General features: G+C 39.8%; 2 protein-coding genes across 3 annotated transcripts in view; one reads left to right on the plus strand and one right to left on the minus strand.

Annotated features, from left to right (window-relative positions):
* LOC308105705 (uncharacterized protein) overlaps positions 1 to 5,880 on the plus strand; it is a 67,662-nt gene extending 61,782 nt beyond the window's left edge. The window contains exons 49-54 of the mRNA XM_080456623.1: positions 423 to 476; positions 1,608 to 1,715; positions 2,202 to 2,505; positions 3,637 to 3,818; positions 4,003 to 4,245; positions 4,623 to 5,880. Coding sequence (XP_080312749.1) covers positions 423 to 476; positions 1,608 to 1,715; positions 2,202 to 2,505; positions 3,637 to 3,818; positions 4,003 to 4,245; positions 4,623 to 4,769 — 1,038 coding nt within the window. The 3' untranslated portion in view covers positions 4,770 to 5,880. The remainder of the gene's footprint in view (positions 1 to 422; positions 477 to 1,607; positions 1,716 to 2,201; positions 2,506 to 3,636; positions 3,819 to 4,002; positions 4,246 to 4,622) is intronic.
* An 878-nt stretch (positions 5,881 to 6,758) lies between these two features.
* gulp1a (GULP PTB domain containing engulfment adaptor 1a) overlaps positions 6,759 to 27,290 on the minus strand; it is a 62,650-nt gene continuing 42,118 nt past the window's right edge. The window contains exons 4-12 of one of the 2 annotated variants that reach the window (XM_080412576.1): positions 26,966 to 27,037; positions 22,054 to 22,152; positions 21,464 to 21,601; positions 19,508 to 19,624; positions 19,029 to 19,115; positions 15,831 to 16,067; positions 14,665 to 14,809; positions 11,787 to 11,881; positions 6,759 to 8,413 (exon numbers count right to left, since the gene is read on the minus strand). In XM_080412576.1, the coding sequence (XP_080268702.1) occupies positions 8,342 to 8,413; positions 11,787 to 11,881; positions 14,665 to 14,809; positions 15,831 to 16,067; positions 19,029 to 19,115; positions 19,508 to 19,624; positions 21,464 to 21,601; positions 22,054 to 22,152; positions 26,966 to 27,037 (1,062 nt within the window). In that variant the 3' untranslated portion in view covers positions 6,759 to 8,341. The remainder of the gene's footprint in view (positions 8,414 to 11,786; positions 11,882 to 14,664; positions 14,810 to 15,830; positions 16,068 to 19,028; positions 19,116 to 19,507; positions 19,625 to 21,463; positions 21,602 to 22,053; positions 22,153 to 26,965; positions 27,038 to 27,290) is intronic. The other variant, XM_080412575.1, reaches the window with a different exon arrangement.

The following is a 27,290-nucleotide window of genomic DNA, read 5'->3' on the forward strand; positions in this document are numbered from 1 at the left end:
ACCACCAAAGCCCATTTAACAGCATCTTACAAACACCACCTAACACCATCAGACACCATCTGACACATCTAAGACCATCTAACACCATTTAACAGCATCTACATACAGTAGAATGCTTAAAGGGTAATCCATTTGCCTCGTGAGGTAAAAAGCATCATTTTCAGGAGTTACGGGGTTCAAAATGGAACCATACAGAATGATCTATATTTAATACAGATGGATGTTTTGATTAAAAATGTAGTTTTGAAGCTCGTAAGTGTAGAGAGACCTATAAAGACATTAAGCTAGTAAGAATGTATAGAGCTAATGAGTTTGTAAACGATATTCAAAGGTGCTTTAGGTGTTTAGGAGGATACAAGTCTGAAGCTCAACATACAATAGATGTCCAATTCTATTCAAATAAGATCTTATCTCACCTTTAGGGCACAGCAGGTGAGCAAGGAACATCAGGTATCATTGGACCAAGTGGCCAAAGGGTAAGTACAAATATTCACATTAACAATGTCATTTTGTTTGAAATAACAAACCACCAAATGCCTTGAATGACCAATAGAGAGGAAGTATTCAGTAAAGCGGTGTAATAATATCCTTTATCCTGAAACCATTTTGCCAGTAAGTAAGTAAGTAAGTAAGTAGTCTTGGGAACCCGAGCCATGAGGGTGAGGCAGCTAGATATACAGTACAAGTACATCCCCAGCCTGGACATGATGCTAGTATGTCACTGTGTCACAGGGGCTTACCTCCAATCCAACCGCTGATGCTGAGTGCCAAGCAGTGAGGCACTGGGCTCCAATTATATATAGTCTTTGGTATGACTCGGCCGGGGATTGAACCCTGACCTCACAATCCGAGGGAGGACACTCTAGGCCACTGATCTGGTATTTTGCCAGTGTATCGTGATTTAATTCATCTGATGAATAATACGTAATTACAAACTTGTTGAGTTGATCTAATTTGGCATTAGGGATAGGACAATATGAAAAACACATGTCACAATTATTGTGCCAAAATAATTGCGATTAACGATATTAATGTAAATATGCTTAAAATGCCACTTTTCTTACACCAAGAGATTTAGTGTAGAGTGCAAAGAGTGTACCAAGTACACTCTTTACAGGTCCGTTGTACTAAGTAAAGAGGATTTGAGTGATACTGGACATGCAAATTGTTCCTAGTGTATGACGGAGGACAAGTTCATCATAAATTTAAATCTGCGCTCGGGTGGCGCAGTGGTAAACCAGCTGCCCACCACCGCGGAGGTTGTGGGTTTGAATCCACCGTGGTGCAGCATCCGGCTTTGTTTGACCCGTGTTCGGGGGAAGGGAAAGCTGGTCAGGGAGGGTGATATCACTGCATGTAATCGTACGGGCTGGGGCGGCACCTGGCAGTAGAGAGACACAAATGTGTGTGGGGAGGAATCAATTGGCATAACGACTAAATTGGGGAGAAAAGGTTTAAAACTCTGCAATACAATTATCGTGAGCGTTCTTTTTTTATCACGATAAACGGTACTAACGATTATCATCCCATCCCTATTTGGGATATTTCACTTAAGATTGACTTGAGTCAAAAAGGGCTAACCCGGGTTTTGCTCTGATGTTGCATAGGGACCCCCGGGGCCGATTGGACCTCCAGGAAAGGAAGGCTATTTGGGATCGCCAGGACCTATGGGACCGCCTGGTACACGCGGACTCAGTGGAGACATCGGACCAGAGGTACTGAACCATCAAAACGAGGAGAGGAAACAGCACTGTCATCAGGAAAAATAAATCACAATCCAATAGAGCTGAGGCAAACAAAAAGTGCCACAAAGTGCAAGAACAAAGATGTTTCAGTTGATACCGTCATTATTTTGTTCCCGGAGGTAATGAATGTCCTGTGATCAGCAGTAGCAATTTTTGTGCACTTAGACATTATATTGGATTGCAACTGCCATTGGGTTTGTACAAATAACAGAAATACAGACTGCTAAGCGTGTGAGATTTACTGTGGTTGGAAAAATATATGTGTGTCTGTGAATTGTTCTGCCATATTTACTGTGAGGAGGACAGGATATCTACTGCCATACATTAACACATTCTTAAAGAAAAAAAGCCTAACCTTGCCATTTAAAAGATAGATGTCCTTGTTTAAACGACACAACAGAAGAGGTTGAATCACTGTGGCAACATAACAAACTACTTTCCTACTCGTTCACAAAGGGCCCACCAGGAGAGCCCGGCCCCATAGGTCCTCCCGGATCTCCAGGACCCCCCACAGCTGCGATGGACGACTTATTCGGCGGTATGCACGATTACGACTCGGGCCCTCCGCCTCCCGAATTCAACGAGGACGAGGCTCTTCCCAACAACAACAACTCGACCACTCCGCTGGACCCCGGCGTCCAGGCCACCCTGAAGGCCCTCAGCAGTCAGATTGAGAGCATGAAGAGCCCGGACGGCAGCAGGAAACACCCTGCCAGGACCTGCGAGGACCTGAAGCAGTGCTACCCCGGCAAGAAGAGCGGTGAGTTGCGATCGCCTCGGAGAGAAAAAGTGGGAAAGCAGTGATTTTCAATCTTTATCATTTCAAGGACCGCCAGTTTGATATGCGTAAGGTCACGGACCCTCATTTGATAGCAATTAATTTTTTAACTCTGGGACTCCGATCTAAACTGCAAAATAATTTAACTCTAACAGGTCCATTTGGTTCCATTTGTACGCTGTCAGAGTTACAGACCTGCAAGGGTCCATATGGACCCCTGGTGTTCCCCAGACCTGATATTGAGAAACAGTGGCCTAAAGTTCGATCTCCCGATGGGAAACATCTTTGCGAGGAAGCGAATTAGCAACACTCACCCGTCTTAACCTCTTAAGCCCCATATACTTTGTTATACGATGAATAGCAAAAATAGCAGATGTACAAGCTCACAACGCAGCGCAATGCAACGCTTGTTGATCAGCTATTTTCCATATTTAAAAAAAATGTTCACCTATGTTCACCCCCTGCTGCTCCGATGGAGCTGTTCAGAGGCCAACAGCATGGTTCTGTGGTTGTACTGGGCATAAACTGCACTTTTATCAGCACTTCTAAAGTATGCTGATATTGAGAGTGTAGAAACAGCTTTCTCTGACTTTAGGCCAAAACATAGTGAACATTACGACTTCCATTTTAAGAACTATTGGTTTCTAGAGCAAAAAAAAAAGTGATGTTTGCCAATGAATTTATGGTTGCAGACAATACGACATGTCTAGAAGAGTGTATAACCATCATATTTTCATTTTCCTGAGGCTACACTAGATGCAGTACATTACACGTGGAATGTGCATAACCAGCACTGAACAACAGGCTACCGCAGAATATACTCTTGTGACTGACTGACAGTCAAACATGCACAAGACATGGCTACACGCACGCATACAGTACATGCGCGCGCATATATGCACGTACACACACTAAGCCTTAAAAAAAACTAAACTAAACTAAGCTAGTAAGCTAGCAAACCTGCTTTAAAAACAAATTCAAACTAAACTGAACTTGAAAACAAAAACTCAACTAAAAACTTTTGAAAAATTATAACAACCGTGATCCATAGTACTAGTCTCTACTAGAATGTGCTGCCTCAACGCTGACATTCCCCTATTGTGGCTCTTCCAGGTGAATTCTGGGTGGATCCCAATCAAGGCAGCGCAGAGGATGCCATCATGGTGCACTGCAACATGGACACCGGAGAGACCTGCATTAACGCCAACCCGGCCAGCATACCTCGTAAAGTGTGGTGGACGTCGTCCAGGAACAAACCCGTGTGGTTCGGAGCCGACATCAACAGCGGAACACATGTGAGAACCTGGGAGATTATGTTCTGTGTGTGTGTGTGTGTGTGTGTGTGTGTGTGACATCAAATGATTGAATATGTACTTATCATACATTCTGTCCTCGCCGTTTCTCAAGAAAATTAGATATAAATGATCTACAGTACGGGAACATCAGAAATGAATACATTTTCTTTTTTTGTGGTTCTAGTTCACATACGGCAACAAAGATCAGCCAGCAAACTCGGTCGCCGTCCAGATGACATTCATCCGACTGCTGTCCAAAGAGGCGTCCCAGACCCTCACCTACCACTGCAAGAACTCAGTGGGCTACAAGGACGAGAGGACCGGCAACCTTAAGAAGGCCGTCATCCTCAAGGGTTCCAACGACCTGGACCTCAAAGCAGAGGGCAACAACCGCTTCAGATATACGGTGGTGCAGGACAGTTGCACGGTGAGTTGAGACATTTCGCCACTTTGCTCGAATCTTCCATTTTTACACACATTCGTTTTACCCCTAAATATATCAAAACGCTGCTAAAGAGGCCCACTTCTCATTGGCCCAAGCTGCTGTGGATCACACTCTAGCACACTATCAACCAAAGGTTCTATTACAATAGTTGATGCCGTCTTTGAGCGAGGCAAATCGATAGCTTCTCCAACCCATCTTTTTCTTTGTGCGACTTCTGTGTATGTCTTAAGGCATACATCATTTAGTATATCAATATCATAATTCTATTGTTGGTTGTACAGTAATTAATTACTGGATTCTGCATAACAATCATGCAATAACTTTTACATTTCGTTCTTTTTTTTTCTCTTCTTAATTAGCAACCGAACGGCAACTGGGGCAAGACAGTGTTTGAGTACAGGACACAGAAAACTGCAAGACTTCCCATTGTGGATATTGCCCCTGTGGACATTGGTGGCCCAGATCAAGAGTTTGGTGTCGATATTGGGCCCGTGTGCTTCTTGTAAATCCAACAGCAGGGATGAGTCGAAGAGAATCCTGAGACTATTGAACTGACAGCTGACACGATCAGCCACTTTGTACATACAAGTACTGAGGACTATTGTGGCCCTGTGGCGAGATATTTATTGTGCCTTTCAAACAAAGTTGAAGACATCCAAGATTTGTTTGTAAGTCAGATGAATGTTTGGGAGAAATTTACATAAAAGAATTGGTAAAAATTCAGAATCATTCCTTGTCTCTTTTGTTTCCCGCGAGTTGAAGCTAAATATGCCACACTTTGGTCCAAAGACCTGATCCACTGATGCAAGCTTTCATTTTGCAAAACAGGTAAAAAAGACTTTAGATTTATGAATATGAATGCTTTACATTTTTAATTATAACTGCTGTTTGTAGGCTAAGAGCAATTCCACAGAATGTTAGTCAAATTATTTTATTCCATCAGTATGATCTCCTAACCTTTTTTTTTCATAGATTTGTTTATTTTGTTTTTATACCAAGTGTTTGAATATAAACTGAAAATTGTGGTGCTATTGAATACAGCCGATGATGCCTTCATTGGCACTGGTGTTTTCTCTTTTTCTAAAGACAGCTTTGATAAAGACTCATTCCTGTATCCAGTTCTTTCCACTCTGTACCGACCACATGGAACATTAAAGAAACATTGAGACTGTCGTTTCCTCAGTGTTAGCTACCTCGTCTCCAAAAACTGGGATGCGATGCGATTACATGTCGATCTTTTTCACAGGTGCTGTTTCTTTATAAAGCCGTGTGATCCTCACTTCTCCCAGCTTTTGGTACAGGGCAGGGTTTGGGAATGCCAAATAAAGATCTTTCTGTCATTGATGGAGAGGAGAAATCAGTGTCGTGTGATCGGTGTGTGGTGTTTTGTATCATTTCTCTTTTGTTTTCTTCGATTCACAAAAGTAAGCTTAGCACAGAATGTTATATTCTTATGCATGTCATGTCAGTCCCCCCCCCCTTTTCAGTATCCTGGACTTATAATCTCCTGAGATTTCTTTATAACAGCTTTTGAAAATAAGGTGGCTTTGAGTGGCTGTTCGCTTCATGTATTTCTTGCTATGCAACAAATTAAACAAAATGCTTGGTTATCCCCAACACTCTCGTCAAATTAATTCAGGTTTAGTTATAAGTCTTTGCCTGCTTTTTTAGCTCACCAGATGTTCTTATTTTTCTGCTCAATGACTATTATATTGCCTAAGGCATACTATATGGATGTGTGTACGTGCAGTAGTTTGCCAATTGTGTTACTTCATGTGGGCTGTCTGTATTAGTTCAAAATTGTCCTGAATGTGCTTTTCTCAAATAGTTACATTGTTACAGTTTGGGCTTTTTGTTTTGTTTTGTTTAGATAAAAATGACTTTATTGAATGCTTATATTTATTATAGATCTTAAACATGTAAATATTCTCTCTACTAGGCTTAAACTGCCTGCTAGCAAGCCCAGAGGCAGAGAGGAGCGGCACATTCCATACTGGAAGCGAATGAATTTCATCCTTTGAAATAAATATTGAAAATACTTCTCTCTGCCTGTTCTTATTTAGTCATGTGTTTCTCAGAGTTCAGTTAACCCTGAGGATTTCACTGTGGAGATGATGGGGCTCACACCGGTAGCGCATCGTGATGAGGCTACACGTGATGGGGGAAGCGGTACTATATGAGTATTTGATCTGATCAAAGGTGTTGTTAGAATGTATAAATAATGTTCTATTACCGGTTATCATTATGACCAACGCTGAAACCTGTGCGACTACCAGAAGTACAGCTGCCGGCTTGGACTCAAGCCTAGCCACCTCTACTGCCAACGATCTGATCTGAAGAGCTTTCACATGAAACTATGCATAACATGTGGGAACGATTAATTAGGCCTATTTTAATGTCATGTGAATTTTACACAGGCCATGTGTGTCAGGGCATGTCCATTTCGAGAGGCCAATCAATTTTATAAGGTTAAGTACAGTAGAATGGGCGACTCATTTATGCAGTAACATTTTCTTTAATAACTGTAACAGCAAAGTCATATTGCATATAAAGTAAAATACCAAGAATAGTACTGTATATGGACAGACATTTTCAAAAAAGTGCTTTGTGGTGCAAGAAAAGATAATGCTAACACAAGAAGTAATTATAATGACGATACAAGTAAAATACTGAAATGGCAATTCAACCTGCTAAAACATACAGCAAGACAAATGATAAATTGATAGATGTGTCAATAAGTCAAAATCAATCAGCATGGGTTAATTACAATCAACTACATAGTGTATAAAAATAACATTAAGTAAAAGAAAGTTATGCAAAATCATGAACAAGCACAAAGTTTGGCATTACAAGTTAATAGGACAGATTCCATTCACTTTTTGACAGGTTGTGTCTGGCGTACAAACAGGAATGTTTTACCAATGTGGAACTAAAACGGTAGCCTGGTAAACCCCTCCCTCCGGAAAACTCATTTCCATTTGTTTTCAGAAGTGAGTCTGGCCTACAGGCCTGTCTGGGCGTTTCTCCACAGTTCATAACATGAACTGTCCTATCAGCGTCCTCGCTCAATGTTCTGTGATTGACAGCGAAGGTTGGCCAATCAGGTGGCGAGTTCGAGAGAAATCGAATGGAACCTACTGCAGCCGACAAAAAAGGAACGGGCTGCCATCTTGTCTCTCCGCAATTTTTGGTTTCGGTTTTAAAACCTTAAAACGCTCTCAAACTTTGAGGCACGGAATTTACTTTTAAGATATCGTTTGGATAGAATTTAGTTGTTTAACTTCATATATGTGGTCAATTAATCATAAAAATTAAAATTCAGAGAACCGGCAAGGGCGGGCAGTGACACGTATGTATCCGAATAAAGCAACCTATTTTCGGCATAGCCCCTTCAAAAGTCCCCTTGCGTCATACTTGGCTGGGGATGGGGAAAATGAGCTGCTGAGTGGCTGAAGGGGAACGAACTGCTGATTGGCTGAAGGGGTTGTCAGTCAACTGTACTAATCCAGCCCAGCTCCCAAATTGCCCATACAGGCCTGTAGACCAGACTCCTTCCTGAAATCAAATGCAAATGAGATTTCTGGAGGGAGGGGGGTTTACCAGGCTACTAAAACGGTGCATATCACACAGAAGTTGTACCAAATTAAAATTCTCCCACAGAGTGTACCATTGGACATATTGTACTATATACATCCTTCATTGCCTGTGCAAGCAAAGGGTCTCAAAACTACTCCTTCCATGTATTTCTTTTTTTCCTTTACAAAAATAGTTTCTTTCTATATCAGATCTGAATTTACCTTGGATTATCGAAAAAAACAAATCTAAACAAATACATATAAACCCCAAGATGAGAATCGCACAAGTAAAATCCTTGATGTTATTTTGACTATTCCGTTCACTCTTCGGTGTTCCATTTGTGCACTCTTCAGAGTTAAATTAACTTTAAGGATTTTATTGTGCGACATCTTGACTCGACTGTGGACCGGATTTTGGCACTTTTTTTTTTTCTCTTTTTCATTTTCTTCAAATACAAATGAGTTAAAAGTTACGTCACAGAACAAAGATGGTCCTCTTGGCATCAGCAGCGGCTGTCTAGGGGGTCAAGAGAAAAGACAGTGCCCTCTAAGGTTAGTCCCATTTTGAACCCCTCCTGAAAGGCAAGGAGAACAGCTCCGAGTTAATTAGTGACCCCACAGACCAACCTGCTCTCAGTGGTGGAAGAAGTACTCACATTTGTTACTTAGGTAAAAGTATCAATACCACAACAATGTAGAAATACTCTGTTACAAGTAAAAGTTCGGTATGAGTAAAAGTACAAAAGCATTGGCATCAAAATATACTTAAAGTACCAAAAGTAAAAGTTCTCATTGTGCAGAATGTCTCAAAATGTATAAACAATCTTTTGAAAAAAGCCAATCTACACAATGCGTCGCGATGCGACGCATTGTGAGCTTGTAGATCTGCTACTTTCAAATGGCCAAAATATATATGGCTGAAGTGGTTAGTGTGTTTTGTAATAATAATCAAAATCTACAAAGTAACTAGTATAATTGTAGTTGAATAAAAGTGCAATATTTTCCTCTGAGATGTAGTGGGGTAGAAGAAAAGTACTCAAGTAAGTAACTTACTGAAGAAAGTAAAACATTGTACTTAAGTACAGTACTTGAGTACATGTACTTAGTTTTATAACTAGTCATGTCATGTCATGGGAGATGCTAAAACGGAACAGATAAAAAGAATACTGGTTCTCTCCCATGCTGTGCAATGCGCTAAAGCTGTATTCCATCACTTTTATGTCCTACCCAGTATTCATACCCGGGTCTCCTACGTGAGAGGCTAGCTATTGCGCTTATGAGCTTCAGGTAGTACTATGTCAACCAGTAGGCGTCCTATCTGACACCAGGGTTGCACATCTCAATGGAATAGTAGGGACACCACCACCAACCACTGCAGATGTGCTTGTTGGCCTATTATCGTTGTAATAACACACTAGGTAGATTGTGGGGAATGGCTGATTTATATGATTAGCAGTCTAAGAGAAGTGTGCTCCATCTCAAAACCTTTGTCAGCGTCTGTTGCTACATCTAGAAGTGACCCCTATTTGTAGACAATCAACCAATGTGTGCAAATTAAATAAATAAATACAAAATCACAAATAAGAGAAAATGACATGTCACGACAGAGGCTCCGTCTCTCTCAATGTGTGGGGGTGGCTGGTTTATCCTGTGTGTGTGTCGATGCGCAACAGGTGCAGTCAAACTCAGCTCAGAGTCCAATTAATTTGACTCAGGCCAGGTGTGACGGCTGAAATCAGCCATCCCCCCCATCCCAAACTGTACCATACCGATTGGTTAAAACAATGTTTTAGTCATTAAGATAAATTCCAGATGGCAGATTTAACTATAATGTTCACATCAACATAAACCACAAGGCATGTATTATAACATACTCTACCGTACAGATAGGTTAAAATAACGTTTTTAACCATGACATACACTTCGACACAACCCACAAGTCTATGTGTATTAATGGAGATACTGATATAGATTCATACTCTCAGTAGCTCTCATAACTCTTTTATAGAAATACAGTGGTATAAGGAAAAACTACATGCAGAAGCAAAATGCACTGAAAATAATGTGAAAGGGAAATGGGTGCCTATTTCTATGTATGATATTTTTTTTCTCATCACTCTCCCAATTAGCTCCTGATGCCCAATAACCCATTCAGACCGGGAACGCATTTTTAGATTTATTTGGGCTATTCAAAAATAGCAGATCTACAAGCTCATAGCGCGGCACCGAGTGCCGCGCTATGAGCTTGTAGATCTGCATTATTTTTTTGTATCGTGAAAATTTGTGTAAATCTTTGAATATATATTCTTTCTAAAGCGAACATTTTTAACTCAAATTTTTGCTTCTGGGGATTCTACGAATGTCTTCTAAATCCTAACAGTTTTTTTGAAAAAAACTTTTGTTGCTATAATCAGTGGTTCTTTTTTCATGTCAAGGACCCCCAAAATGATATGTATTTGGCCGCGGACCCCCATCTCAAAATATGTTGTTCCAGGGACCCCCAGAAGCAAAGATTTGAGTTAAAAATGTTTGCTTTAAAACAATATATATTGAAAGATTTGCACACATTTTCACGATTTTTCTAAAAAAGCTTGTGAGCTTGTATATCTGCTATTTTTGAATAGCTCAAAGTGAAAAATAATGCTTTTTAGGTCAAATCTAAAAATGACACAGATGCGTTCCAAGTCTAATGGGTTAAACACCAAATATTAATAATGAGAACTTATACTGCTGAGCAAGGGAGAAAAGCAATTTAGAGAGAAAAGCAATTTGGAGAGGTATGAAGTGCCGTCTTTAGTTGGCGCTGGTGACCAAACACCAGAGTCTGGTCTTTGTCCAAAACAACAGCATGCAGCAGCGTAAAAAAATACACAAGACCAAAGACACCACTATCACAGCAAAAACAGAGAGAGAGAGGGGGTGGTTTTGGGTCAAATGAAAGGCAGAGTAAAGGTACAAACCATCTCTGACGCTGCAGGGGAAAGGCAGGAAAAGAGAAGGACAGGGAATGTTAAAACAACAGAGACGGATGAAGGACTGGAAGTTTGTATATTGGTGCAATATTGCCTCCTGTTGGCAGCAACTTGCTATACAACTCCAAAATGATTTAGAAAAAAAAAGAGCCAGGCAATTATACAGACGTTAGAAGTTAGCTGTCACTTGAAAATGTCAGTTGGATGTTTAGTTCCCAAAGATTTCATAATTGCACACGTCTGTTTGACCACCATTTTAAGATAAATAAGTGATAAAGTGACATCTGGGGGGGAAGAATAAGAAGAAACAACATATTCAAATCAAAGTACGACATCTAGTGCATTACACTGAAATCACCTTAGGACAGAACATCGAAATCTAATTGGCAGGCACTGACAAACGTACCCAGACAGAGCCCTTCACTCTGCAACACCTGGGTGCTTTCATTTCCCAATTAAATCCTAAATAATGACTATAATTATAATCTTTTCAGTGTGGTATTTTAAAATAGTCCAAAGATGGTCACAAAAAAAGGCTACTTTTAATTGTGCCTCCCTTTGACACACCACACAATGCTGTATTACCATAACATGGACAGTAGCCATCTAGGAACATTAGTATTGTAATGGGTGCATTTCATTTCTCAGACAACCCATGGATTTCAGTGTTTACTCATTCGGCAGAGGTGGCCCTACTCTGTTAAATATGGTCCCCAACCGAGAGGAGTTCACAAACGCATGCAGATTCATCGTTTACCCCCCAGCTCATCACTGGGTCTAATAAATAAAATACACATTTGGAAGGGTAATTGCAGTTCCTTGATCCTTTTTTAAACCTCAAAGGCCGGGAATTCTACTGGGAAGACTTTGGTCCAAATCCAACTGCCCAGCACTGCTACAAACAAACAAACAAACAAACAAACAAACAAATGAAAACCTTGTAGAAGAAACACTGATTTCACAGACATGCGGTCACCTGCATCTCATCCAGCTTTGACTGAATATCTGGAGGAAAGTCTGCCGCCCCACAGGTGAATGGATCAAACGGCTCAGCACCAAACAGGTCTTTCCCTATGAAGTGGAATACAAAATAATGTCCTTTATCGTGCTTTTGAGTCCATGATCGTACAATTTACAGATGCAGTCCAAGGGAATGCACGCATGCCCTCAATATTACAGGTGCAGTTCAGGATAAGAAATACATAGCAAATGAGACGAGATAGCATATCTGCACAGCGTTTTCTTTTGCTCCCAAGGTGAATTTATTCATACAATTTCACCATGGGAGCAAAAAAAACAACAGTGCATGTACATAGAATTTAGACACTATAACTGTATTAGGCATTTGTAAGTTGCTCTGATATAGAGAGACATAATGCACGCACGTAAAACGAAAGCATATGCACACAAAATATGAAAACATTATGCATGTGCAATAGGAAAACATTGTGATAGCACACCTTGACAAATATGAAAACAATGCATTACGTTATTATGAATAGCATTAAAATGGGAATTACATCAATAAATATGACGGTATAATTTGTGACTAAGCACAGATGTGTTTTGTTTTCTGTAGCCTACGTTTGATGTGAAACTAGAACCAATTAGAACAACTGCTTCTCATTTATTCGGGATACTTATTTAGGTATTCATTGATTAGACTGTTATTCTTTAGACTGCTCACAAGCTCGTCTTTCAGTCCATTCATCAATCGACTATTGAAATACAGATGTTTACATTTATTTAAACACGAGCGCATGTGCCCGCTCGTTAGTTTTGCGTTCCCCCTCCACTACACCCCTGCGTTTCGAGTGTTGGCTCACTGAAAGAAAACTACAATGGCTGCCAAGAGGAGTCAATAATGTGCAGCGCTTCTGTCCCATTGGTTGGCGCGCGGGGGTCATGGTTCATCAATGTTGATCCCAGTGCTTCATAAGCGTTGGACACGCTCCATCAACGTGCCGCAACGGGACGCTCCACCCCGTTTTTCCCATATAATGGAACAACAAGTGAATGGGGAAGCTTTCTGATGCAGTTTGTCTGACTGGGGCTTTACAAATTGCAAGGTCAGATTAAAGGTAGGGTAAATGATATTTTTGGGTTAAAACAAAAAGTATTTAGTTAAAAGGTTAAAGCACAATATTCTGATAGTAATCATTGCTATAGAGTGTTTGTTCAGTAACAGGAGTCTTCATGTCTCTCCAGCTCCTTAATAAACAGAAAGAACATTTTCCGGTAGGTGTCAAAATCTCAGCCAATCAGGAGAAAGTACCCATTTTTAAGCTTCATTTTTATAGTGTTCCAGTTCCAATTTTGTCTGCTCATTTCTTAGTGTCATCACTTCCAATTTCACTTGTTTAATCTATATCCTGATTGAGTTCTCTATCCTGATTGGATAAAATTGGAAATGAAACTGAAACTGAAACGAAAATGCATTTTCTGTTTTATAAAGAGCTGGAGAGACAAGGAGACTCCTTTTACTGAACAAACACTCAATAGCAATGAGTACTATCAGAATATAGAGCTATTTAAAACTTATTTTAACTTAAAAAAATCACTTACCGTACCTTTAAGTGCCATGAACATGTTCAGCCACAATTGATGGGGTTAGTGGTCAAGGAATTAGTGTCTTATTTTTTCTGTTTTATCTGTACTTCTTTTCATTTACATTTTTATTGTATTCAAAAGTCCTTTTATAATGTGCTTATTTGGCACTCTCTTAATACTCTAAATGCTTAATATCTTATGTGAAGCACTTCGAATTGCCTTGTTGTTGAAATGTGCTGTACAAATCAACCTAACTTGCCTTGCCTATAGAGTCCTAAGAAAATAAGGATGTATAGTAAAAAAAAAAACCTATCTTATGGAAAACAAATATCATGCTGAAAGGTAATGCGGAATAAAGCTAAAGTGTTTCTTATTTCCTTTGCACTACATCCAGTCCTGATTGTGAGGAAATGCTTTCATTTTTATTGTCGCTTGCTAGAATCAATCCAGAGCCTCTGTCGTTCTAAAGTACTATGAAACACTTCTTAATCCCAGTATGTTACCCAGAATAGGCAACTGTTGTGGGTAACATAACTGCTCAATATTTCAAATTAGGAAATGTAGTGAGCGAGAGGGAAAAATAATAGAAATCAATTCTATCCTAACTGTGCTCGAGTGCAAGAGAGACTATACTACTCCTCTTGCTATGTTTGCAGGGCATGAATACTGTAACTTTCTGAAACAAGATTAAATATTTAACATACAGTACGTACATACTGTACAAAAGTGCAATACCACTTCCCCTTGAGCTTTTCATGTACTGTTATGATCTGGGACCAAATCCAATCAATAATTTGAGAGCAAAGCTCTCCAACCACACAGTAAAATCCTCAATGGTAAAGGGAAACTTAGTCGGTTTTCAACCTAAATCCTAGTTGTGAGGAGATCAATAATATAGTGTGGCAAAAAAATACCATATGTATCAATGTATTTTTCTGCGAAATGTTGACGTTGCGAAATGACGTTGAAAGCATTGATTCATGATGGTGTAGACATAGGGTAGATCTAGACATAGCAAGGGTATTTTTGCCACACTATATTAGTGATCTCTGCACATCAGAACTAAGGGATTTAAGGTTGAACATCTGTGAAGTTTTCCATGAATTTTACTCAGAGAGCGTACAACGCAAACTCAGCGTTATGGATAAATTAACACTTCGATTTAAGTGCGTAAGACATGCCTAGTTACATTTCTCGGTTGTAAAATCTGGTTCACAAAATTGATCAGGCTGACCTAAACCAATCATTCAAGCTACTGTATATTATCTCATCAACGCATGAGAATAAAAGGTGACCGTACTTACTTTCATCAGGTGGCAATGATTTCGGTGGCGGTGGGGGGCAACCGTTGCTGGCCGGTACGGGCACCAGGGGTGGTGTCCCGGGGGAGAACGGAACCATGTCAAACACATCTGTGCTGGACTGGGGTCTCACGGAGAGGCTACCTCCCTGGATGAACCCAAGGAAAACAGTTGTTTGTTTTTTTTGTCAGAAGAGGCGACCGGGTCTGGGTCAGTACCCCAGAGGGCCCGAGATGAGCTTTCATTTTAATCTGCCGGCTTTCATTCAATCAACCAGCTATCCCTTATCAAGTCACTTAGAAGTGGGGCACACAGGCTGAATCCAATCTACTCAGGAGATGAGAAAAGTATCAGCAATCCAGATCTCCGCCTCCACAGAGTGTAAACCACAGTTCTAAGCATTTTCATGCAGTAATTACAGACGTACAGTAATTCGAGCACACATATCACAGCAGGACACAGCCAAATGAGAGCAAGAGGAACCAACAGATCATTGATTTTCAAAGCGGGGCCCCGGGGGGGGGGCCACCAGGGGGGGGCCAATTGGAAAGGAGATGAACATTAACCCATTAAGACCTGGAACGCATCTTTGTCACTTTAGATTTCTTTGGCTATTCAAAAATAGCAGATCTACAAGCTCGTAGCGCGGCACCGAGTGCCGCGCTACGAGCTTGTAGATCTGCTATTTTTGAAAAATCGTGAACATTTTTTTTGTTAGGATTTAGAAAATGTTTAGAAGCGGACTCAGGTCTTAATGGGTTAAGGGGGGAATATATATATCTATAGCGCTCATACTACAGCATAATTCAATTCATAAGATAATTGTGCCAGTATAACCACTTTAAACCTGGCGTCGATATTTTAGGCTTGTGATTAGTCAAGAACTTTCAAACTTTTTTCCAAAAATAAATTTAAATCGCGAAAATAGCAGATCTTCAAGCTCACAACACATCGCGGTGTGACGCTTTGCGAGCCTGTACGGTAGATCGTCTATTGTCTTTCATTCGTTCTTTCTTTGGCTACTTTGGCGGTCCTTGGCGCGGAAACGTTTGGAAATATCCTGCAATAGAGATATCAGGCAGAAAGCGATAAAGACAAAGGACGTGAAACAAAGACCTCCGGAGGAGGGAAATTAAAGGTTGTGCAAGAGAAGCATAGAGGTGTTTTACACGAGGCCGTGGGATGCTGCATCCCTCGGTGGATATAGCAGGAAGAAGAGCAGGTTTGGCGGGCAGAGGGGGTGGGGTTAGTAGCCCGGCGGAGAAGTTGGACTCCGGCGAGCTCATAGGGGTGAGCGTGACGGAGGAGATCTCCAGACAGGAGAAGGAATGGAGGCTGTGACACCAGAAGAGAGAGGAGGGCCTCTGCAGCATGTACGCCTCGTTAGTAGAGTTTAAGTGCAGAAGCTGTGAGGACAGATCACAGACAGGAGGGTGTGAGCTGGGTGATAAGTGGTGGAAAAAGTACTCACATTTTGTACTTAAGTAAAAGTATCAATACTGCAATGTAGAAGTAGGCTACTCCACTACAAGTAAAAGTTTGGAATTCAAAATTTACTTGAGTAAAAGTACAAAAGTATTGGTATCAAAATGTACTTAAAGTACCAAAAGTAGAAAGTACTCATTATGCAGGATGTCCCATTTCACAAGTTTTCAAATATATACAATGTCTAAAAATCTTTTGAAAATAGCAGATCTACAAGCTCACAATGCGTCGCATCGCGACGCATTGTGAGCTTGTATTTCGGCTATTTTCAAATGGCCGATATGTATATAGGGCTGAAGTGGTTAATGTATGTTTTGTAATGATAATCAAAATCTACAAAGTATCTAGTAACTAAAGTTTTCTAATAATTGTAGTGGAGTAAAATACAATATTTGCCTCTGAGATGTAGTGGAGTAGAAGTAAAAGTATGGAAAATTGGAAATACTTAAGTAAAGTGCAAATACCTCAAAATTGTACTTAAGTACAGTACTTGAGTAAATGTACTTAGTTACTTTACACCATTGAACATGATACACAATGTGATGACACAATACCTTTACGTGAAAAGATGCACAATATTGAAGTTGTTCAAGCAACAAAGTGTTAAAGCTGCAATCCATAACTTTTCTGTGTGAATAAAACCATATCTTTTCAAATCTGTATGGTAGAGTACAGCATACACCTGTATGTACTACATAAAGTTAATACAACAAAACTAACTGCAGTGGTTGTAGTTGGTCTACCTGCTCCGCTATTGTGAAATTTATAGTAGGACCACTACTGGTTGACAAGTCGTATTGCATGAAGCTCCAAATGCAATATATCGTCCGCCAAAATAGGCTTTATCTATTAGCACAACAGTAGAAATTGTGACACTTGCGTGATGTCCCGGGTACAAATCCCAGTAAGGAAGTTATGGACTGCAGCTTTAAATCTAGACATTTTCAGTTCATTTGAGGTCGGTTCAATTATGCCTGGTTTCTTCTCTGACAAGAGCAGATCTTCAAGCTAAAAACATGTCACATGGCGGCAAACGATGCCATCATATATGCGGTGGAGTCAACATTTTTAGTTTTACCAACAAACAAAAACAAATCCGGCCCAGACGTTTGGCGTAACCGTCTGGGCACCTAGGCTAGTAATCTGCCGCGTGTCATGGGTTTGACTCCCGATCCCGACGACCCTTGCTGCGTGTCACCTCCCATCTCTCTCCCCATTTCCTGTCAGGCTACTGTCTTGTCAAATAAAGGCATAAAAGCCCCCCCAAAAAAAGAAAAAAAATCTATTTTGACACCAGGGCCGAGGTTGTTGAGACGCTAACCAAACGTCAAAACCTTTGAAGGGCAGATAGTATTATTATTCAGTCTTATATGCTTGGAGAGACGGGTGTGTAAATTGCATTCACAGGGGCAGGGGCCGCTGCTGTGGGTGCCGGCATTTGCTCCAATTATACAGTAACCTAATCTCGCCTTTCTCATCAAACCAATCAGGTGTGTAATTGCTCGCCTTCAGACATTAGCCTGGACTCACACCAACCCCCCCAACAGATAAGACCGGCCAAAACATGTGCCAAGAAAGCCTTGCATTTTAAACAGCCCACCAGGATATCAGGAAACCCAGCAGTCCAGAGCCTTATCAAAGCATGAAAAGTCTATTACAAGTTTTCCGTTGAGCAATGTTTTCCTTAAATATCATCGAAAGACTGTAGTTCGAGGTGACAGGAACATTAAGCGTTGAATTATTTAGGCACTGTATCAGTCGCTTCTCAAACTGTATAAAAAATGGACACATGGTACATTTCGTCGCTGTCGGGCAGAATCATAATCTCCATATTTCGTCTTTTTATGTTTTTTTCATAAATTAATGCCCTATCTTACACTTCCCCATATGACAGCGTCGAAAGGAAAAGCAGCAGAAATAGCCTATAACTACAAGCTCTATAAATGTGTAGATCAGCCATTTTTTTGCTGGTTTTGAAAATGACCAAAACAGGGACACGAGGTTGAACGTGTTTAACCCATTCAATCCGGGGACGCATCTGTGTCATTTTAGACTCCTTTGGGCTATTCAAAAATAGCAGATCTACAAGCTTGTAGATCTGCTATATTTGAAAAATCACGAAAATGTGTGCAAATATTAGATTCTTTTCTTTTTTAAGCGGACATTTTGTAACTCAAATCTTTCCTTCTGGAGGTCCCTGGAACTAAATGTTTTACAAATGTTCGCTTTGAAAAATATATATTCAAAGATTTTCAAGATTTTTCAAAAATAGCAGATCTACAAGCTCGTAGTGCCGCGCTATGAGCTTGTAGATCTGCTATTTTTGAATAGCCAAAGAAATCTTAAAATGACACAGATGCGTTCCCGGTCTGAAAGTGTTTAAGACTGTCTGTGGGTTATATAAATACCTATCTACTAATTAACGAAAGCTGTATCTGTGTAACTTTCCCGTTGGACACCATCAAACCGATCAACTACAAACTTGCCGATGTCTGTCTGTCTGTCTGTCTGTCTGTACGCCCGTGGGTCTGTGGAGGATGCACTGAATCTCTGTGTGTGTGAGGTGTAGGCATCAGCTTCCCTGATTGGCCGAACCCAACCCATCGGCTTCACGGATTGGCCAAGCTTTTCGTCCGCTGGACCAAAATAAGTGGTACAACAGAACAATGCACAAAATGTCTGTATCAGGGATCCCTGTATCTCCATATTTAGACTTACTGTAGTCTTAACAAGCGCCTGTGATTAAATAATAACCACATTGGATCCATTGGAATACAGGTTCCTTTTTCCATTTCCTGAAAAAGTAACTGTTTTGGAACATACAGCAACGATTTGCAAACGTGGCTACGTTATGCAGCATTTCCATGCAAGTTGGTCCTTACTCCTGGTACTGGAGATATCATCAGCTGTTCTTCCAGATCCTGAAGCTGTTGCTTTAGTTCCGAGTTCTCCGTTTCCAGTTCTTGAATCTGCAAAAGCAGGCAAACAACGGAATACCATTTCATAACCAGAATGCAAATCGTTATTGGAATCCGGAATGTATTTGGCCATCTAAACTGACATATAATAATCCATTTGATTGATGAAAAATGAGCTCAATAGTATTTTCTGAAACCATTATAAATCAAAGTACTGATAGATGTAACTGTAAATTAACACCATATCTCAAAATGCACATCAACCTTTACTCCATTAGAGACATGAGTATTTCAACAAGGCTGAGCCATGCTGCAGTTTTGGATTGACTCTTTAATAGACAATCATAATCCTTTTCTTTCTTTACAAGCAAACAAGACTGAATGATTTACAGTGATTACAAACTGACTTATCATTTAAAATCAGCATGACGTCACAGACGTACTCTTTTCTGCAGGGTTCCTATCTGTTTCCGTGTCTCTACGTCTTTGCCACCAGACTCCAGGAACTTCTTGTATGCCAGGTCGAACGCCTGGCCGATAGTTAGGGTTATCTCCTCTGCCTGGAAAACAGGGTTATGCATGAAACATGCAATTTTAATTGAGTAATACAATAAAGGTATTGGCATCAAAATATATAGTACTAACACAACCAAACATAAACGTACTCGTTATGCAGAATGGTCCATTTCACAATCGTAGTATTGGATTGTAATTAATAATGCATTAATTTGTTAATTATTTAATGTTGCAGCTGGTAAAGGATATTACTGTATGTGCTGCTGGGTAGCTTAACATGTACTAATACATCATCATTTATCTGTTAATGTATGTTTTCTGTTAATAATCTACATCTGCAAATTAACTAAAACTCAGAAAATTCAATAGTAATGTATAATATTTGCCTCTGGGCTATAGTGGAATTAAAAGTATAAAGTATTAAAAAAAGATATGGAAATATTCAAGCAAAAGTACCTAACAATTGTACTTCTCTCAATACAACCCTGAGAACTGGTCAATTTAACTCTAGTTAACATGTCTGTACATCTCTATGCAAATCTCTCTGTGAAAAACCTTGCTTGGTTAAAGTGCTTCATAAATATATTTGATTTGACACGTTAACAATGCCAATGCATCAGTGTCAAGACGTAATTAAACGTTTCATTAGCTCTGCTGAGTGCAATCAAAGCTTTCATAAAGGCTCTACGTATTTATTAATAATGCAATTCTGAACCACAGAGTGTGTCTAATTTGATATTGAACTGCAACATTTGCAAAGGAGAGAGAAAGAGAGAGAGCGAGAGAGAGAGACAGAGAGAGACAGAGAGAGACATAGAGAGACAGAGAGAGACAGAGAGAGAGAGAGAGAGAGAGAGAGAGAGAGACTAGTTAATTATGTGGATCTAGAAACGGTGTGGATCTCAGACTTCATGTGACCAGGCTCAGTGGTGGAAAGCAACTAAGTACATTTACTCAAGTACTGTACTTAAGTATAATTTTGAGGTACTTTTACTTTACTGGAATATTTCCAATTGTCTATACTTTTACTACTACTCCACTACATCTCAGAGGCAAATATTGTACTTTTACTCCACTACAATTATTTGAAAACTTTAGTTACTAGTTACTTTGTAGATATACATTATTACTTAAAAATTATATTATTATAAAACATACATTAACCACTTTAGCCATATTTTATATCTTGGCTATTTGAAAATAGCAGATCTACAAGCTCACAACGCGTCGCGATGCGACTTTTACTTGTAACGGAGTACTTCTGCATTGCAGTATTGATACTTTTAGTTAAGTAAAACATTTGAGTACTTTTTCCACCACTGACCAGGCTGCGTGTGTGAGATCTACTGTATGACATCAGTGGTCTTGACATATCTATAATGTATGGCTCCAAATTTGGGCAAGGTTTCAGTGTGATCACAGCCCCATTGACAACCATTATATCTCTGCTGTCGGGCAGAGACCAGTAAATGTAAAATTTTCAGGAAGTGAAAAGACTAAATATGGATTTATCAGGAAATGAAAAAATAAAAACTTAAAGTTTTAAAACAAAGCTGCCTCATTTAAGTTGATATTGTGACTGTATATATTGTCAGATACTTGCATGTGTCATTATATTATCACCGCTTTACCCAAATCCAGCTCAAGTTAGGAGGTTTTGTACATCATTGATAAGAACAGCTGACAATGGATCTCCAAGCTCACAATGCATCACAACGTGTGAATTAATGGAAGATTAGCTCCGGACAGTCTCACACACACACACACACACCCACACACACACACACCGTGTCATAGCCTCTTGCAGAGCCACGCTGTAAAAACCTGTATGCAGGCAGGTAGAACCTAAAGAAGGGAAAGCTGGAGGCTGAGCGCATACGTACACATTTCTCACTGTCAAACACGTAGCACAGGTGTTTGTTGGACTCGGAGTCTTTGCAGATGAACGTGAATATCCTTTTGTCGGTTTTGTCGTCCGCACAGAAGGATATCCTATGTAACTGACAGTTATACTGCACATCCTGGAAAAACAGACAAGACATACATGTCAATGTATTCATATTTGTAGTAAATCCATATTTTTAAATCAATATTAGTAAAGGCCTACACCTTTTTAATTTCAATGACCCCCAGTTTGATTTGTATTAGGCCTTGGACCCCCATTTGATATATACACTGAAATCATCAGTGTTAATTTAACTCACACTCTTGGAGATACAGACCCGTAAGGGTCCATTTGGTTCATAAGTATCAATCATTTAGCCGGGGACCCCCTGAAACCCTGGGCCTAAAGGACCCCTGGGGGTCCCCCGACACCACGTTGAGAACCAGAGGCCTACATGTGCATACGCAGTCAAATCCTCAGTGTTAATTTAACCCTGAGGATTTTACTGTGTAGACATTACTTACTTATAAAGTATGCTACACTCCGAAAATCCAGAGTGCTAAATGGTGCAAAAAGGGGTCAACTCACTTTCGTCTTGGGATCGAGTATCTTCACTCCATAAATGGAGATCTGCAATTCCACCTTAGGGAGCTTCTGGCCCTCTGACTTCTTGATGTGCCTCTGAAACTGCAACAAGGAGAAATGGTCAATTTGGACACATTCAAACCGGGAACGCATCTGTGTGACCACTTTATCCATATTTTTTGGCTATTCAAAAATAGCAGATATACAAGCTCATAGGGCGGCACTCTGTGCCGCGCTATGAGCTTGTAGATCTGCTATTTTTGAAAAATCTTGAACATGTTGTGCAAATATTTGAATATATATATATTTTTATAGGGATTATTTTTTACTCAAATCTTTGCTTCTGGGGGTCCTTATTCCAAAATATTTTGAGATGGGGGTCAGCGGCCAAATACATATAGGCCTAATTTTGGGGATCCTTGCATGAAAAAGTTTGAGCACCACTGATATATAAGCAACAATAGTTGTTCAGAAAACTGTTAGGATTTAGCAGACATTCGTAGAATCGGTCTCAGGTCTTTAATGGGTTAAGGCGGTGGAAACATTCACTCCTCCAGAATGAGTGTCGGTACAGGTGAAAAACACAAAGACGCAGAGTTCTGTACACTCAATGCTCCTGCAAAGTATCATATACATATATTTTTTTATATCATATTAAATGTATCATATTGGATACAGTTGCTGTATAGCCAAGCAGCCACTCAATATGTGCATTCGTTTAAGGCGATGGATACATTCGGGCTTCCAGAATATGTGTCAGTACAGGTGAAAAAGACAAAGCAGCAGAATCCTGTACATTGCTTCTGCAAAGTAATATTTATTTCAGCACGCTTAAAGGTAGGGTAAGTGATTTTCTTTGGTTAAAATAAGTGTTAAATAGCTCTATATTCTGATAGTACTCATTGCTATAGAGTGTTTGTTCAGTAAAAGGAGTCTCCTTGTCTCTCCAGCTCTTTATAAAACAGAAAATGCATTTTCGTTTCAGTCTCAGTTTCATTATCAATTTTATCCAATCAGGATAGAGAACTCAATCAGGATATAGATTAAACAAGTGAAATTGGAAGTGATGACACTAAGAAATGAGCAGGCAAAATTGGAACTGGAACACTATAAAAATGAAGCTTAAAAATGGGTACTTTCTCCTGATTGGCTGAGATTTTGACACCTACCGGAAAATGTATTTTCTGTTTATTAAAGAGCTGGAGAGACATGGAGACTCCTGTTACTGAACAAACACTCTATAGCAATGATTACTATCAGAATATAGTGCTTTAACCTTTTAACAAAATACTTTTTGTTTTAACCAAAAAATATCACTTACCCTACCTTTAACTTACACTCCATCATACGACAGTGTCGTGTGCAAAGATTGTCCACATACAAGCTCACAATGTGTCATATCAGCTTGTATACATATTTTTGGCATGAAGTACAGAATGAATCAGGCATAATGTTTCGAAACCTGCTCGATCTTCGTCAAAATGTTATTCATTCATTCAAACAAATGAAAAACGTTATTAACGCAGTGCAATTACAGCCTGCCTATTTAGCACAACAGGAGGATATGGTCCACAAAATAAGAGTGCAGAACAGAAATCAATGCATGACTCTTATTACTGCTGTGCAATTTGAGGAAGTGTTGTGTTTTCAATCAACACTTAGGCCTTAAAACACAGAAAAAGAGAACATGAAAAGCTAAATCTCTATCCTAGTTATTATATATTGGCCGCTTTCAATTGGCTCACAATTTGGCCTCACATGAAGAAAAAAAAATACATCTAAATTGGCTTCTTAACCCATTAAGACCGGGAAATAAACTGTCTTTTTTTAGATTTCTTTGGCTATTCAAATTGTTTTGAAAAATTTTGAAAATTTGTGCAAATCTTTTAATATACTTTTTTAAAGCGAACATTTGTAACTCAAAATCTTTGTTTCTGGGGATTCTATAAAATGTCTTCTAAATCCTAACAGTTTTCTGAAAAACGTATGTTGCCATTATATCAGCGGTTCTCAAACTTTTTCATGTCAAGGACCCCCAAAATGATATGTATTTGGCCGCGGACGCCCATCTCAAAATATGTTGTTCCAGGGACCCCCATGAAGCAAATATTTGAGTTAAAAATGTTCGCTTTAAAATATATATATATATTTCAGCCCATGGACAATGTATAACTAAGACTTACTAAAGAAATGACTGTAACAATTGAAGAATGCAGCCTTTTTCGTTTCTTTCTTGTATTTGTACTGTCCCGTTTTTTGTAGTTTTTTCTCCCCCCCCCCCACCTTTATGTTCTGTCTTGTATTCTTGTATGTGTATCTGTCTTTTGAAAATCCTTTGTTCCAATACAAATAAATAATATATATATATATATTCAAAGATTTTCATAAATGTTCCTTTGTTCCAATAAAAATAAAGAATATATATATATATTCAAAGATTTTCATAAATGTTCATGATTTTTCCAAAATAGCAGATCTACAAGCTCCTAGGAGCTTGTAGATCTGCTATTTTTGAATAGCCCAAAGAAATCTTAAAATGACACAGAGATGCGTTCCCGGTCTTAAAGGGTTAATAGCAATGTTGCCAAATGCCAACTCGCATGGGATTTATTTTGCATCACTTGGCTGTGAATTTGGGTCGACAACAACCAATGAAAACGTCTGTTCCAATAACCGCGTGGAGTCCATAGGCACACTGTACACTGTGGAGATGTTATATCATCAGACGTGACAAGCCAATAAGGAAATGGCCTTGGAGGAAGTTGACTCATGCCCTATAAGATTGATTTTACTTTCCAAGCCAAAACAAGCATTTATCAAGTGCAGAGAGTCCACCTTATCTCAGAAGAAGGTGGACCACCTGCTTGCACACCACCAGGGGCTGAGAAATCACAGACATCAAAGGGGGAAGGGAGTATTTTTCTGGTTCCCTGGGGAGGGGAAATTGCTTTTTTACAGCTATACACCCAGCTGATGGCTGTTCAGATGGCTTTGATGAGTGCACAGTGATGAGCTCACATCAAAGATTTACAATGAGATGATGGCTTGCTTCAGACAATGTAGCAGCATAGGCAATAATATCAATAATGGACAGATAAAAACTAGAAAAAGTGCTCCTCGGAGCACTGCCAGACCCCTAGTGGTTGAAATCTGAAGATCAGAGCACTACGTCACGCGAAGCTTGGCCAATCAAGGGGACAGGTAGGAAAAGAGGGACAGACCGACCGACAGACCGACAAAGCCTCTGGGGTCTGGCAACAATAAGAGAAACAAGACCAGGAGACCTGGTTCTGCCAGACCCAGACTTCACATGACGTGTCAGCCTGTGTCTATGCCCATGTATGGACGAAAGGGGGACAGACTTTTATGGCTGGGGCCTAAGGACAAAGTGACCAAAACCTGTTTTTTGCCCATGTATGGGGAAAAGAGGTACAAAACATGCCCGTGTATGGACGAAAGGGGGACAGACTTTTATGGCTGGGGCCTAAGGACAAAGTGACCATGCCCATGTATGGAGAAAACGGGTACAAAGCCTCATGTAAGGCAGACCCCTTGGGTCTGGCAAAAAAGTAATAATATTATAAAATAGATCAGTGTATGTACAATGTATATGCGCGCCATATTATTATACAATACACCATCAGCAGGATGGAGAGCTGATCAAGGCAGGGAGTATGCGTTGAGAGAGGGTGTTGTGCTGTGCACGGGGAACATGATCTAGTTGAAATAAGTGATTCTCTCAGGTACTACTGATCAATATTCAGTGACCTCCCATGATATAAGCGATTAGTCCCGGAACACAGTTTAATGCTTTGCCATGGGTACCATCGCTCACTTCTCATCCATATTTATTCTCCACGGTTCTTCTCTGCATTACTATCAAGATAATTAGGTCCGTTCCTATACGCAAGCGGATCCCGGAGACTTATGAAACGACCCTCGCTCTTGCCAATGGCCTTAGAAAGATCAAATGCAGTGCAACAAGAGAAGAGCTATGACTTGGTGAAAACAAGCTTCCCCCCCTTCGAATGGCCTCACAAATTCAAATGCTGGCAGGGGGAGATGGCGAGGAAGCCAGCAGAGTTATACAGGCTGCTCAGGGATAGCAAAAGTTGTCTTCAGCTCCGGTCGTTAAAGTAAAATGAAATATTTCCCTGGAGAGCGAGAATGATTTGTTGACTTAAATATTATTTTTACTTTGTCACACAACAGCTTCAGAGAGAATTAGTTTACTTAAATTCTGTACACTTTATTACTACTTGGTACTTGTAGTATAGCTGTTATTGCCTTATTTTGGATTATATGTTGGTGGTCACTGTTAGCACAGGAGAGAGACAGACAGACAGACAGACAGACAGACAGACAGACAGAACACTAGCCTTAAGGGTATTCTGTCGTGTAAAGTGAAATGAGATTGGAACACTAAAACAGTGAGTTGCACATTAACTTAAAGTTTAAGCAAAATTACTGTCCTTCGAAAATTTGAAATGCTGCAAATATTACTTCCATCAACCACTATATGCCCAATGATTAGGAATAGACACCATAGAATGTCTTTTGGTGTGGTCCACCTTGAAAAAGACGTCATATAATATGTCTTTATAAGGTCAAGGTTTGGGGAAGGACCCTCTTAAATCATGTCATTGAAGCGGCTAAGAGTTGTGGGAGAAAGAGGCAAGAGTGGCTGAAAGCCAAAACTATTCCCCTAAAATGACCCATATTGGGCTGTAATACTTTTTTAGCGATTTCTTATCATTTTATTAGCCCAGACATTGATTACAGTAACTACAGTAGTTAAGATCACTCAACAGTATACACAGACTGTCAATGTATCCATTTTTAACTCAGAGAGTGTACAAATGGAACCAAATGGACCCATAAAGGGTCAATTTGGTCATTGTAGAAGTGAACCTACCTTGAGCTTTCTCACTGCATCCTTTACAATGTCTGTGCCTTTCGGAGCCTCCACTTCTGTGTTTCCAAGGAACTGAAATGTAAATCATAAATAGGTTAAAAATAAAAGGATATCAATGACCCCCCCCAACCCTTGTGGGCCACTTGCATTTTAACGATAATCGATAAATAATTTCAGTCAGTCAGTCAATCAATCAAAGATTGACTGAAGAAATGTGACCACGGATAAACATAGTTCACAGTACTGTTTATGTGTCTCTCTGTTGGAGATCACTGAGATCAAAATAAATATGCACAGTAGCAGGATTTCATGCCATGTACGCAAA

The sequence above is a fragment of the Gymnoscopelus braueri genome (genome assembly GCF_963280865.1).
Source record: "Gymnoscopelus braueri genome assembly, chromosome: 18".
Classification (NCBI taxonomy): domain Eukaryota; kingdom Metazoa; phylum Chordata; class Actinopteri; order Myctophiformes; family Myctophidae; genus Gymnoscopelus; species Gymnoscopelus braueri.